Genomic DNA, 16,116 nt, shown 5'->3' with positions numbered 1-16,116 from the left:
CCGACTGTTAAGAATCTGTTTTCTCAGGAATGAACGGAGGCATCAAGTTGAAATTTATGTCACGTACTAAGGTCTATGTTCCATTGGGGTACGAATATTGAAGTTTCTAAGTCAACGCTATTAAAAGGTACGCCCATTTCTGTCACATATTTTGATACAAATTCACTCACCAAAACGTAAAAGTACTTCCTGAGGATGTAAAGGGAAGAACCGAAAGTTATTAATTTGTAATTATATCACACGAGAAAAATTCTTTGATATTCTCGAAAGGCTTAGAAATCCGGGACCGATATCTAGGCGATATCGATAACAGGTAATCGCCGACACAGTGTAACTGAGGCGCAATAAGGGGAACCAGCCCGCATTCGCTGAGGCAGATGGAAAACCGCCCTAAAACCATCCACAGGCCGGCACACCGGTCCTCGATGTTAATCCGCAGGGTGGATTCGTGCCGAGGACCGCCTCGCCTGCCTCTATGAACTACTTGTGCGAGTAGCTCGGACGTCAGTCTCGTCCTAGAGCCAGTATTCAGGATATCAACAACGGTTGTTGTCATACTTGTCCCAGGAGAGGATACAGCGTCTTTATGACACCCTTCGCAACCGAATCAGTGCATAAATTTAGGCCGGAGGCGTTGCAACATCATAACAGTAAATGGGCTCATACTGCCGAGTCCTTTGTAAATTCGATCGATACTGTAATCACTGAAATATCATCACACACACTTTCAACCCTTGAAGTTCGTTTCCGTTCTTCCTGCCTTTCTGCATGTTTCACTTTTATTTGTCAAGCAGCGTAGTTAGAGACCACGAAACGTCTATCAATGTTACACATGGCTGTGGTACTGAAGCCCCTTCATAATTTTGTTTTCTCTTTAAAACCTTGTATGCCATTTTTCAGCACCAAATTTACAGCAATTACTACTGCTATACTATTACTGCTACTGCTGCTGAGGTTACTGTTGCTGCTAAAAACGTTGCGCGATTTACGTATAAAATTCCCCGTATTTAGTACAATTACCTCGTCAATAGAGCTGTCTCATTTCTACAAATTGTAAGTGGGTGGTGACATTACAGAAGGGAATGCTTCACTTCCTAGTAGAAACTGATAAATGTAGATCGACTGAAATTAAGAGGTGGAGATGTGTCAGTTATTGGTAATCGATCTCAAAATGTGGGCTGGAATTTTATGGCAAACAGAGAGATACAGTAATTTTCTTGGGGAGCCAGGTTCATTCCGCAGGCCAGCTGTAGAAATGTATACTTTCTGTAGTTTTTCCTTATCAATCTATAGCAGCATGAGTAAACACATCCGTCAACAGGTTGTTGAAATCCTAATTTCACATTGGAATATTTATCGTAAGGATAACAGGTTTATTTGCTAATAGCGGCGGCGTTTTTATTGTAGTAAAGAATTCTACAATATATATCTAGAGAGGTTGTGACGGTTCCGAATGTAAATTAATCTGGGCGAAGCTAAGCATCAAAGATCAGTCAAAAATGTTAATCAGGTTCTTTTATAGCCCACTTGAGTAGGGGGCTGTGGTGAATTTCGTTTATAATGTTCTTGATGATGCCATTGTAATAGCGAGTGACTTCAGGTTGCCAGGTATAGATCAGGAGAGTCTTGTTGTCAAAACTGATGCCTGAGATAGGGATTCGTGTGACGTTATTCTGTATGCTCTTCTGAAAATTATTTCGAGGGGATAATTAGACAACCAACTAGTGAATGTAACACTTCACACCTCCTAGAAGCAGACACACCTTAACTTATCGAATCAGTTACTATTGTGGAAAGTATAATAAGATTATGATAACAAGTATGTCTACGAGATTCACAAGCAATTTTAAGTAAGACAGAAAAATATTTACGTTTAGCAAGAGTGACAGGATACAAATTGTAGAATATCTGAGTTGTCAGCACCAAATATTCAGTGCTGAGGACGAAGATGTGTAGCACATGTGGAAAAAATTCAAAAACACCTTTCAATATGCTTTAGATAAATACACTATGTGATCAAAAGTATCCGGACACCCAAAAACATACGTTTTTCATATTACGTGCATTATTCTGCCAGCTATTGTCAGGTACTCCATATTAGCGAACTCAGTAGTCATTAGACATCGTGAGAGAGTAGAATAGGGCGCTCCGTGGAACTCACGGACTTCGAACGTGGTCAGGTGATTGGGTGTCACTTGCGTCATACGTCTGTACGCGAGATTTCCACACTCCTAAACATCCCTAGGTCCACTGTTACTGTTGTGAACTGGAAACGTGAAGGGACACGTACAGCACAAAAGCGTACAGGCCGATATCGTCTGTTGACTGACAGAGACCGCCGACAGTTGAAGAGGGTCGTAATGTGTAATAGGCAGACATCTATCCAGACCATCACACAGGAATTCCAAACTGCATCAGGATCCACTGCAAGGACTACGACAGTCAGGCGGAAGGCGAGAAAACTTGGATTTCAGGGTCAGCGGCTGCTCATGAGCCACACTTCACGCCGGTAAATGTCAAATGGCGCCTCGGTTGGTGTAAGGAGTGTAAACATTGGACGATTTAACAATGTAAAAACGTTGTGTGAAGTAACATATCACGGTACACAATTCGGGTATGGCGATTGCCCGTTGAACGTCATCTACCAGCGTGTGTAGAGCCAACAGTAAAATTCGGAGGCGGTGACGTTATGGCGTGGTCGCGTTTTTCATCGAGGAGGCTTGCACCCCTTGTTGTTTTGCGTGGCACTATCTCAGCACAGGCTTAGAGTGATGTTTTAAGCACCTTCTTGCTTCCCACTGTTGAATAGCAATTGGGGGGATGGCGATTGCATCTGTCAACACGATCGAGCACCTGTTCGTGATGCATGGCCTGTGGCGGAGTGGTTACACGACAATAACATCCCTGTAATGGACTGGCCAGCACAGAGTCCTGACTTGAATGCTATAGAACACCTTTGGGATCTTTTGGACTCACCGACCGAAGTCGATACCTCTCCTCAGTGCAGCACTCCGTTAACAATGGGCTGCCATTCCCCAAGAAACCTTCCAGCACCTGATTGTACGTATGCGTGTGAGAGTGTATGCTGTCGTCAAGGCTAAGGGTGGGCCAACATCGTATTGAATTCCAGCATTACAGATGGAGGGCGCCACGAACTTGTAAGTCATTTTCAGTCAGGTACTTTTGATCACATATTGGAGGACCGTTACTGTTTGCAATATTTGTAAATGATCTAGCAGAAAGGGCTGTAAGTTCTTTAAGACCGTCCGCAGATGATGCGGCTGTCTATAAGAAAGTGGCAACGCCAGAGGACAGTACCGATTTGCACAACGACCTTAGAGGTTTGATGAATAGTGCAGGCTCTGGCAGCTGACTGCGAATGTAAATAAATGTAACGTACTGCACGTAGATATGAAAAGAAGTTTATTACTGCACAACTACGGTATTGATGGCAAATTGCCGGAAACAATATCTACCGTAAAATATCTAGGAGTAACTATCCACAACAACCTTAAGTGGAATGAGCACATAAAACAAACGCAAGAAAAGCAGATGCCGGACTGTGATTCGTAAGGAGAACATTAAGAAAACGTTATTCATCCACGAAGGAAGAGGCTTTCAAGGCGCTTTTCCACCCGTTTCTTTAGCATTTTTCATCATTCTGTGACCCTTACAACAGATAGAGAAGATCCGACAAAGAGCGACGCGTTTAACCACGGGATTGTTTATTGGGATCGAGAGATTTACAGAGATGTGCGATAAACTTCAGTGGCAGACGCCACGCCGCGCGGGTCAGCCGTGCGGTCTTGGTCGCCTTGTCACGGTTGTCGCGGCTCCCCCAGTCGGAGGTTAGAGTTCTCCCTCGGGCGTGGGTGGATGTGTTGTCCTTAGCGTAATTTAGGTGAAGTTAGTTTAATTAATGTGTAAGCCTAGGGACCGATGACCTCAGGAATTTGGCCCCATAGAACCTTACCACAACTAGGAGTACACGCCACAAGACCATCACGGACAGGTTTACTATTGAAATTTAGATAGAGCACTTTCGGGTAAGAGTCGGACAACATATTACTTCCTCCAATATACGACTCGCGTATTGACCACAACGAGAAAATTCGGGAAATTAGAGCCAATATAGAGGCGTACCCACGCGACGTCCGATAATGGAACAGGGAGGGGGGCATCAGTTGGCACTACCAGAAGTACCCTGTGCCACAGTCATTGGATCTCGACCAACGCGAGCAGGAATGTCGCGATACGATAAACCGCAATCGCGAAAGGCTAAAGTCCGACCTTTATCAAAGTCGGGAACGTGATGGTACGCATTTCTCCTCCTCACACGAGGCATGCGAAGTATGATGCAGGTGTATTAATGAAGTTGTAGATGTCGTGAAAGACTGAGCTTCCCTCCTCAGAAAAGAAAAATATTTCGTACCTGAGAAGTTGTCCGTGAGGGACAGAGATAGTAAAAACTTCTTTGGTTTCTTGTAAATGGTTCTAATCATTACAGTAGAGGGAAGGATGAAACCAGGAAGGGAGGATGGAAGATTAAGGTTACGGGCCAGGTCATAGCAGACGGGATTGGGTAAGGATGGAGAAGGAAATTGGTCTTGTGGTTTCAAATGAACCAGCCCGGAATTCGTCTTAAGCAATTTAGGGAAATACGCGAAAATTTAAAACTGGATCAATGGACAGGGATTCGGGCCACCATCCTCCAGAGAAAAAGAGTCCTGCATCTCACCAATGCGCCATCTAGTTCGATTGAAATCCGGAGCCAGTAAATAGTCAACCTCTTTGCAGTAGCGCCAAATGGACTACCAAACAATTCGCTAAACACTGCGGGACAATTCATTTTGGTACTGGCGGAAGTAAGGCTGTGAGGACGGGGCGTGAGTCATGCTTGGGTAGCTCAGATGGCAGAGCACTTGCCCGCGAAAGGCAAAGGTCCCGAGTTCGAGTCTCGGTCCGGCACACAGTTTTAATCTGCCAAGAAGTTTCATTCTTATAGTTCGGAAACTGGTACACATCCAAATGTTCTGAAAATGAATGGCGTAACCTATCCTATACTTGTTGTCCAACAAAGGTACGAATGAAACTGCTACCCCCAAATTGAAGTGTGTCAGTCCACCGTGCATCAGCGGTCTCGCATGGAGACTGGCGGGTGAGACGGTGGCCATTGCCTGCAGCTGACGGGGGAGCTGTGTTGGCGCCTCGAGGACCACGTCCTGGAGCGGATGCCCCACTTCCACAGGATGCGCATCTTCGCACTGCGCTTCCATCCGCAGAGCCGAGACCTCTTCCTCTCTGCTGGATGGGATGACGTCGTCAAGGTCAGCACCTTTCTCTTTTATCCTCTCACTTCTCTCATTTTGCTTCCACACTTGTGGCCTGTTGTGAACGTAGTAAATGAACGCTACTATTAGTTCAGCCCAAATATATACAGTAGCAGGAAACTGTTTTCCTGCTGTGGTTGAGATGTGGTAACACAATAAGAAGTAACTAATGACTGTTATTAAGAGTATGTTACACTACTGGCCATTAAAATTGCTACACCAAGAAGAAATGCAGATGATAAACGGGTATCCATTGGACCAATATATTATACTAGAACTGACATGTGATTACATTTCCACGCAATCTGGGTGCATAGATCCTGAGAAATGAGTACACAGAACCACCACCTCTGGCCGCAATAACGGCCTTGATGCGCCTGGGCATTCAGTCAAACAGAGCCTGGATGGTGTGTACAGGTACAGCTGCCCATGCATCTTCAACATGATACCCCTGTTCATCAAGAGTAGTGACTGGCGTATTGTGACGAACCAGTTGCTCGGCCACCATTGAACAGACGTTTTCGAGTGGCGAGAAATCGGGAGAATTTGCTGGTCAGGGCAGCAGTCAAACATTTTCTGTATCCAGAAAGGCCCGTACAGGACCTGCAACATGCGGTCGTGCATTACCCTGCTGAAATGTAGGGTTTCGCAGAGATCGAATTAAGGGTAGAGCCACGGGTCGTAACACATCTGAAATGTAACGTTTACTGTTCAAACATCCGTCAGTGCGAACGAGAGGTGACCGAGACGTGTAACCAATGGCACCCCATACCATCACGCCGGGTGATACGCCAGTATCGCGATGACGAATACGCGCTTCCAATACGCGTTCACCACGATATCACCAAACACGGATGCGACCATCATGATGCTGTAAACAGAACCTGGATTCATCCAAAAAAATGACGTATTGCCATTCGTGCACCCAGGTTCGTTGTTGAGTACACCATCGCAGGCGCTCCTGTCTGTGATGCAGCGCCAAGGGTAACCGCAGCCATGGTCTCCGAGCTGATAGTCCATGCTACTGCAAACGTCGTCGAACTGTTCGTGCAGATGGCTGTTGTCTTGCAAACGTTCCCATCTGTTGACTCAGGGATCGAGACGTGGCTGTACGATCCGTTACAGCCATGCGGGTAAGATGCTTGTCATCTCGACTGCTAGTGATACGAGTCCATTGGGATCCAGCATGGCGTTCCGTATTACCATCCTGAATCCACCGATTCCATATTCTGCTAACAGTCATTGGATCTCGACCAACGCGAGCAGGAATGTCGCGATACGATAAACCGCAATCGCGATAGGTTACAGTCCGACCTTTATCAAAGTCGGGAACGTGATGGTACGCATTTCTCCTCTTTACACGAGGCATCGCAACAACGTTTCACCAGGCAACGCCGGTCGACTGCTGTTTGTGTATGAGAAATCGGTTGGAAACTTTCCTCACGTCAGCACGTTGTAGGTGTCGCCACCGGCGCCAACCTTGTGTGAATGCTCCGAAAAGCTAATCATTTGCATATCACAGCATCATCTTCCTGTCGGTTAAATTTCGCGTCTGTAGCACGTCATCGTCGTGGTGTAGCAATTTTAATGGGCAGTAGTGTACAAACGGTACCTAACTCTGGTACAGTCAATGCATGGCGCTTGATATCCTATAGTTAATACAATGATATCTAAAATAACGTTTCTCTCTCTTGTCAGTCTCTGATCCTATCACTGTAACTGACTCAGTGAATATTGTTCAATAAGTAATTGTACATTTTTTTCTGATAGCGGGTTGGTTTTATTCAGGATTCCAATACACTGAAGCCCAATTTTTTTAAATAGTTGCCGTTCAACGTGACGCCCTTACGTCATTTTACTGGGAGGACCTGTATATCCGCATGGTACCACTCTACCAATTGACGTCAGACCCAAAGTCTTGCTACCTCACAACCTCTCCATCATCCATGTACTGCTTGCCTTAGAGTGCATCCTTCATTGACCGAAACAGATGGAAATCGCAAGGTTGGACATCCAGTTTGTAGGGTGGATCCCAAAGGTCACAACTTAGAGTACCCCAGTTGGTGGACGAATGTGTCAGCACTAGCAACGGAGACATCCATTTGTGCAGCGAGGTGTTTGATTGTGATCCATCGATCACCTCGAATGAGAGTGTCCGCACGTTCCAACACAGCAGAAATTACCGCTGTGTGCAGCTGGCACGCACGCTGGAGATCAGACAAGTTTGGGCGATCTTGTTGTGACGATGACAGACGCCCTACCGAAAAACTCACGTGGTTTTGTTCACTACCAAGTCTCCTCAGCACTTATGAATATCTGCGATGCTCTGGTTTTCTGCTAAAAGAAACTCAGTGACAGCTCTCTGCTTGCAACCACCTCCGTTACATACGTCAATTTGAAGGCTGCGTGTAGCACCACCAACTATCTGAACTTCATGAAAGTATAGGGACTGAAGCTGGAATATTCCACACCAAATTTTCTCAACGAAGTTGTCCGAGAAGAAAACCTGTGCTGCATTGCTTATTGAACACCGCCGATAATATTGCGGACACTTTAGGTTGTTCCAAGTTTACGACAAATAGCCACTGCTAAGTCGAAAGGTAGCCTTCAGAGTACTGTACTGAGCTGATTGCAGGCACTGAAGTAAACTCTCTAACTGCTGGTGTGGAACTGTCTGGATGTCCGTGTCACGTTTTGTTTTGGTGGCTGTTGTCAGAAGAATTTCCATCTCTGTTTGTGTGAGATGGAAGAAAAGTAGTCCGAAGTTGATAGTGTTTTTTGTTGGCTACTATCCACTCTATCTGTGGACGCACACGACTCGCTGGAGGAAGTGGTTCAGGCAATTGGCCGTGCCCTTTCAAAGGAATCAACCCAGCATTTCTCTTAGATTTATTTAGGGAAATTACGGACAACCTAAATTCGGTTGGCAGGACAGGGATATGGACCACTATTATATCGAATGCGATTCGACTAAACTGTGTCCGGATACTTTTGATCACGTAGTTAGCTTGGATGACAGTTGGTGATGCCTCATTCCATGCTGCTTCAGTTCTGTTTCAAAGTTAATCAATTGTAGAAGTTTGCCTGGCAGTCTGTTGGCAAGCCACACTTTTTTAATGAATGAGATGTTTGGTAAACGTGCTGGGCAGAACAACAGGCGATCACCCGCTCGTCAAAGTAGGTTAGGAGAACAAGGGAAACATCTGCTATCATGTCAAAAGATAACGTTATAGAGACCTCAAAAATGGTCACAGTCAACTGCATGAACTTGTAAGAATTGTAACTGTTGCTGTCCGAATTACCAGATATTCTCAACAGAGGTGATCGTACTGTGTGTGCAATGTGACACCAAAGCAGTATGCCAGGTGCTAGTCCCATATAACAATAACGTATAGAGTCTCCTCATACATATAGACGACGCTGTAGTTTTCGACCGATGATGTCCCACAGTTGCTTCCCTGGAAACAGATCTTGTTGTCGTGCAGGGTAAGGCAACACGTCGACACTCCGTAGAGTATGTTGGATTACAACAACGGTATGTGGCCGAGCGTTATCATGTTGGAAAACACACATTGAAATGTTGGTCATGAATGGCAGAACAGCAGGTCGAATCACCAGACTGACGTAGCATTCTTTCTCTGCCTCGTGATGACTGGGTGTTGTGTGATGTCCTTAGGTTAGTTAGGTTTAAATAGTTCTAAGCTCTAGGGGACTGATGACCATAGATGTTAAGTTCAAATGGTTCAAATGGCTCTGAGCACTATGGGACTTAACTGCTACGGTCATCAGTCCCCTAGAACTTAGAACTACTTAAACCTAACTAACCTAAGGACAGCACACAACACCCAGCCATCACGAGGCAGAGAAAATCCCTGACCCCGCCGGGAATCGAACCCGGGAACCCGGGCGTGGGAAGCGAGAACGCTACCGCACGACCACGAGATGCGGGCTAGATGTTAAGTCCCATAGTGCTGAGAGCCATTTTTTTTGACGTAACATTCGCAGTTAGGATGCGTGGGATAACGACTAGAGTGCTCGTGCTGTCATACAGAACTGCACCTGCAGACCATAACTCCATGTGTAGGTTCAGTGTGTCTAGGAAGCAGACACATTGGTTGCCGGCCCTCAACTGGACTCCTTTTAACCAACACATGGTCATCACTAGCACTGAGTGAAAACCAGCTTTCATCAGAAAACATAGCAGGCCTCCATCCTGCCCTCGAATGAGTTCTTGCTTGACACCACTGAAGTTGCAGATGATGGTGGTTTGGGGCCAGTGGAATGCCCATTGCAAAGCGTCAGTGTCGGAGCTGTGCTTGAAGCAACCGATATGTAACAGTTCGCTGTGTTGCTATGGTGCCAACAGCTGCTCGAATTGCTGCTGCTGATGCCGTATGCTGTGCCACAGCTATACGCCGAACACAGCAGTGCCACATGGCCATCTGGAGCTCGGTTTTGGCCGGCCGAAGTGGCCGTGCGGTTAAAGGCGCTGCAGTCTGGAACCGCAAGACCGCTACGGTCGCAGGTTCGAATCCTGCCTCGGGCATGGATGTTTGTGATGTCTTTAGGTTAGTTAGGTTTAACTAGTTCTAAGTTCTAGGGGACTAATGACCTCAGCAGTTGAGTCCCATAGTGCTCAGAGTCATTTGAACCATTTTTTTGAGCTCGGTTTACCTGGGACTGTACATTCTCTTGACCACCGCTGCCAGCAGTCATGTACAGTGGCTACATTCCTGCCAAGACTTTCTGTAATATCTCAGAAGGAACATCCAGCTGGTCATAGCCCTATTACAGGACCTCGTTCAAACTCGGTGAGGTGTTGATGTGGCGTATTTGTCGATGTCATGGCATTCTTGCCTAACATCAAATCACCACGTCCAATCCCAATTGTAACTAACGCCTACAATCGTTACAACGTGTATAAAATGGAAACGTGATTCGCTTTCTCAAAGTGGCGGTACTAGCGCAACTCTTATGTGACTGGCGCGAAATTTGAATAAACATGTAGAAACACGACTACATTTTTGTCTGGCGACCTTTCTGGCCAATGCAGGGTTTTGATAGCTTGAAGACAAATTCTCACCGTGTGCGGATGGGCATTATCTTACTGAAATGATAACATAGGATGGCTTCCCATGAAGGTATATACTATGCAGGGTGGTCGGAAATTCCCGTTACAAACTTCTAGGACTTGTAGTGGGGAGTGAGTACATAATATTTTGAATAGGAACCCATGTTCAGAAACGTAACATTTCCTTGCTACAACATTTGGAAACGTGTTGCTAATAGGACCAATTTTACAAGTAGTTGACTGGGCGTGATCCAGTAAACCACTTGTTTTACAGTTCCACTCATTAACAGACAATGAGACTGCTCTTGGACTTGTTGACGGGTTCTCATCAACGTGATGCACTAACGCCTCTTCCAGTTCGGGCGTGTGGAGCCTGCCTGGAGCGCCACAGTCACGCCTGCTGCTGGTGAAGATACCCTTTCTCGAAACAGCTGCGTGATTGTGGCGAAAAGGGTACGCGATGTAGTCTTAAGTTGTGGAGAAGTATTTTGATAAAGGCGACGAGCAGCTCTTCCATTGCCGTGAGCTTCGCCATTCAGGAAGATCATGTCGGTGTTTTCTGCAAACCTGTACTCAACCATGTTGCTCCAACACTGACAGACGCGTGAATGAGGTTCAACCAGGTCAGTGATGTAGGATAGGATGTCAAATGACGTCAGCCGATCTGACGTAAGCGCCCATCACTATGACTATCCTGTTGCACACCTACCTAGCAAACATGTTTTCAGACGGTTGTAGCACGAAAACGGTACGTTTCCCGACATGTGTTTCTATTCAAAATATTACGTACGCACTCCCCTCTACAAGTCCTAGAAGTTTGTAACGGGAATTTCCGACCACCCTGTATATATATAATGCGTTGGTACACCTCTGGCCATTATGCAAGCAGCTATTCGGTTTGGCAATAATTCATAGAGTAGCTGGATGACCTGAAAGATACTGTGCCAAATTCTATCCCATTGTCACCTTAGCTCAAAATTCCGAGATTGTTGGAGGTTCCAGCCCGTAATACTCCAAAGGTTCTCAGTTGGGGAGAGATCTGGCGACCTTGCTGGCAAATGCAGGGTTTTGCCAGCTTGATGAAAAGCTGTACAAACTCTCAGTGTTTGCGGATGGGCATTATTTTACTGAAATGATAACATAAGATGGCTTGTCATGAAGGTCAACGAAACGGGGTATAGAATATCGCCGACGTACCGCTTTGCTGTAAGGGTACCGCGGATGCCAACCACAGGTATCCTACTGTGAAAATAAATGGCATCCAGGACTGTCAGTCCTGTTTGTCGGGCCATATGGTGGGTGACAGTCAGGCTGGCATTCCACCACTGTCCAGGCCCTCTCCAGACACGTCTTTGACCTAGAATGTCATTGCCTGGCGTAGAATTGTCTTCACTGATGAGTCTCGGTTCAAACTGAGCCCCGATGACCAGCGAAAACGTGTCTGGAGACAACCTGAAAGTCGTCCGCCATAAGAACCGACAACCAGTAGTGATGATCTGGGATATCACGACTTTTAATAGCAAGACCACTCTGGTTGTCATCTAAGGTACCATCACAACACAGTGGCATGTCGACGATATTTTACACACCATATAGTTGCCCTTTATGGCAAGCCATCCTGGGCTTACATTTCAGCAAGGTAATGCCCGCCCACATATGGCAAGAGTTTCTACTGCTGGTTCTTGTGCTTGCCAAACCCTGCCTGGGCCAGCAAGGTCACCAAATTTCTCAGCAACTGAAAACGTTTGGAGCTTTATGCGCAGGGCCCTGCAACAACCTCCGGTTTTTGACGATCTAACGCACCGTGGACCAGCATGTTACTTACTTACTCAATTTGTGAAGTTCTTTCTCTTGAATAAATCATCCAGTTTCTCTGAAATTGTGCTCATTTGTTTGTCTGTATGTGTACGACACATCTACCGATTTCCATCACGTAATTATGGTTAATTCCTTTGCGGCCCTTTGTGACGTCACCCTGGGGCTAGACGACACATCAAATAGTAAGGTGGCGACACTTGCGGAAAAAAGGCCAGAGCTCAGAAGTTCATGTGACGTGTAAAGTGGGTTAATGTTGTCACACTGGCACCAAATTTCACCACAATTCTGCTCAACGCCACCGTGAACATGTCACACGATGGGAAGGTCTCCACAGCCCCTCGTACTCACATTTCCCCCTCTCCCCTCTTTTAACGCCTCGATGATGAAGATCAGAACCGCGACACCCAGTGTTGAAATCACGCTGTTTTCTTATACGTGGCTGCGTAAAACATTTCAGATGCACTGCCACTCAGAATCGAAACGAAAAGGCCTGAGAGGCTGTAGTGTAGCACGTCAATGAAACCTCCCCTATCCTTGGGGCATTGGTTTCCACATATTTCGCGGTGGAAAACGGCAGTTCGTAGTGCGATGAGCAACAGGAAAACCATCTTGATAACCTTTGGCACACTTGACACCTCCTGAGCGATTCAACCCTTCTCGACGGACATCACTGGGCTGAAACACGTTTGAATTTGGTCACACTCCTTTGGAGCGCAGTGTGACTGAAATTTTTACTCTGGCGCACCGGGTGCAACTACTACGCACAGTTCAAAATTTCGGCGAAATTTAAGCGCAGTCCGATGCAACATAGGTTCCTTACGTTTTATCAGTGTTCCTGTTTCATGCCCTGTGGGGCATACTCACTGAGGGGTACGACATTGATACATGCGTAAATAATACAGCAAAGGGTCTCTCTAAGGTCCTCACTTCGACAAAATGCTAGCTGACTCCCTCCCATATTTATTGAGGGTTTTAATAATATGCATTTACAGAGAAAACCCGTGAATTAACTCGAGGTGCCTGGAGAAATGCAACAAATTGATGCACCTCCAAGGCCAGTTTCCTGTCTGCAGGCGCCTAGGAGTATTTTTTAGGTTTTTTCAAACTTGAATGCATCGGAACGTGACACAATAACGCAATTTAGAAAAAGTGAGTGTTTAACTTTCTTGCGTAGTGTACATAAGACAAAGACGGACCTGTGACGAAAGTGACAACGATGGTCTATGACTTCTCGTTGCCTTGAATCTAAAACATGTACGAGAGTCACGAGATGTGAGAGTGTGGATAAATGAATTGGTAATCTATGAGAAGAAATCGATGAGTATGACATATGGAAGTTTGAGTCAGTCCAGAGAGCATAGTCAGATAGTCTAAGTGGAAGGCGACCGCTCATGATAAGAGGATATTCCGGCTTCGAATCCCTGTCTGGTACAAATTTTCGAAATCGTTTTAGCTAGTACATCTATACCTATTATAGATAAGTCCAAGTTCAGGAATAAACGTCGGTTTTTTATATTAAATTGTTTGTCTAGACTTCCCTTTCACAACTATGATGCGTTGTGATCAGTTATCGTTGTTTGGCGGTACGAATGGGTATAACAGATTCATGTTACGCAATTAGTCACATGGCCAGTGTCCCAAGAAGTTCTTTTTTTAGATATATATTTCTATAAAAACTTCTGCCTCAGAGCTGAATATCTTGTTGTAGTATAATACTGAGTGGAAAAAGGCGTTACTAGTTTCCCAAAATTAAAGAAAAATCACATAAACAGAACTAATTAGATGAAACCTCAAACTACTGACAAGTCAAATATTTTCTTACAAATTTTGTTCTGAATATAAACAGCACTTGCAATCCAGCAACGCTGGAATTCGCTTATTTCATTCATTGTGTTCATCGTTTGCAACTCCATGTTGAAAAACAGGACAGCAATTGGAGCTGTGAGAAGACAGGTTGGACGGTAGCTCGGTCAAATGATGAGCACCATTAAAGGGCTCTAGCTAAGCAGTTAAATTTTCGTCCTTCTGTTGTTCGCAGACAGTGACAACAGCACTGGTTTAGCAATCAAAAGATTTAGCGAATGTCAGCTCTGGTCAGTGATGTGCTATAATAACTTGTATTTGCTACTGTGTATTGTAGCAAAAGCTACGCAAATCCAACCAACTGCGGTATGTCATTGCTAGACGCATAGGAATGATTATACCGTCGAGCAGTATGGGCAGTACGAGACGATCAATGTGAAATTTTGCGTTAGACGTGCTAGCTAGGAGATCCCCTTCGCGGACGAGTCTGGATACAGACTGCAATATAACAACAATGTAACAACAAACGTGATTCCACTAGGGTAACAGGACCTGTTGTCGTTCACCTAACACTAGTGAAAAGAATGTTTTCGGAGAAGCCACGGTGTTTGACTCGGGTATTACCATCATCAGGGGCAAGAACAGACCAGCACGTCTTTCATATAGAGATCATACGTTTGATGCGTCTTCCATGACGTTAGGCCAACATAATAGTTATTGATTTCATATAAGAAGACGGCACAAGGGTCGCCTCATGTGCGAATATTTTCAACTGCAAACACTCAAAGTGTGGATTGCACGGTCGATGTGGCCATCGCTTCTACCCAGATGTTGGTGGTGGAAGTCAACAAACAGATAATATAGTTCTTTGCACTCTGCAGGAAGGGATGTTATGCCTTCAAGCTCATACACGCTACAACTAACTTGCATTTGCTGGTAATGTTCTTCTTTGTTTTTTTTTCAGCTATTTCGTGGCTTTGGCATCACAGTATATCTGTCAAAACTGCCCCTTAAGCATTATTTATAAGTACTCATCCATTTTTCCCTTTTAATGATGTGTAAGATATTAAAAGTAGCGTTTCTGTACACTGTTATAATGTCGATATTGTTTTCTACAGTGTACAATGCTATAAAGTTCCCTATGTCATATTTCAGGTATGGGATCTGCGCATTCCAGACGGTTGCATCCGTGGTATTACGGGACCACACGTCTGCGGTGATGCTCTGGATGTGATGGTTAGTGTCTCTTAGTGTAGTCTTCGACTACTGACTGTTTTACATGTGCAATGCGCTGTAGCATCTTTTGATATATGCAGCCACAGCACACAGTACATCTGTTTGGCGGTCTTACTGTCACACACAAAGTCCTCTTATTTCTTGAGGTGACTTCGACACTGCTGAAAAAGTTTGCCGCCTCGCACGGACAAGAACATTTTATTGACGAGTGAGGTGACAGGTACTTCATCATTTTAGGAGTATACGAAAACAAATTCAGACTAAAGGAAAGACGCCCGCCCGGTTGGCCATGCCGTCTAACGCACGGCTCTCCGGACTGGGAAGGGGCGCCTGGTCCCCGGCACGAATCCGCCCGGAGGATTTGTGGCGAGGTCCGGTGAACCGGCCAGCCTGTGGATGGCTTTTAGGCGGTTTTCCATCTGCCTCGGCGAATGCGGGCTGATTTCCCTTATTCCACCTCAGTTACACTAATTCGGCGATTGCTGCGCAAACAAGTTCTCCACGTATGCGTACACCACCAGTACTCTACCACGCAAACATAGGGGTTACACTCGTCTGGTGTGAGACGTTCCCTGGAGGGTCCACCGGGAGCCTAAGCGCACAATAAGCCTGGGTTCGGTATGGGGCGGCGGAAGGGGTGAAGTGGACTGCGGTAATCGACGTGGGGTTGTGGACCACTGCGGCTGCGGCGGGGACGGAGCCTCTCCGTCGTTTCTAGGTCCCCGGTTAACATACAGCACACACAATACAATACAAAGGAAAGACACATGTAACAATAAACGGTGGCCAAACAGTCGCATAAATACGCACTGTGCCCCCCTCTGCAGGCCACTCTGATGTGTATTCTCAGATGCAGAT

At 45.7% G+C, this 16,116-nt stretch overlaps 1 protein-coding gene across 1 annotated transcript in view; it reads left to right on the top strand.

Annotated features, from left to right (window-relative positions):
* Nucleotides 1-16,116, top strand: part of LOC126475532 (uncharacterized) — a 76,609-nt gene that overhangs the window by 48,647 nt on the left and 11,846 nt on the right. The window contains exon 3 of the mRNA XM_050103512.1: nt 5,184-5,327. Within this exon, the coding sequence (XP_049959469.1) occupies nt 5,184-5,327 (144 nt within the window). The remainder of the gene's footprint in view (nt 1-5,183; nt 5,328-16,116) is intronic.

The sequence above is a fragment of the Schistocerca serialis genome, chromosome 1, assembly GCF_023864345.2.
Source record: "Schistocerca serialis cubense isolate TAMUIC-IGC-003099 chromosome 1, iqSchSeri2.2, whole genome shotgun sequence".
NCBI lineage: Eukaryota > Metazoa > Arthropoda > Insecta > Orthoptera > Acrididae > Schistocerca > Schistocerca serialis.
The sequence above is the reverse complement of the archived record's forward strand: the minus strand, read 5'-3'. Positions and strand labels throughout refer to the sequence as shown.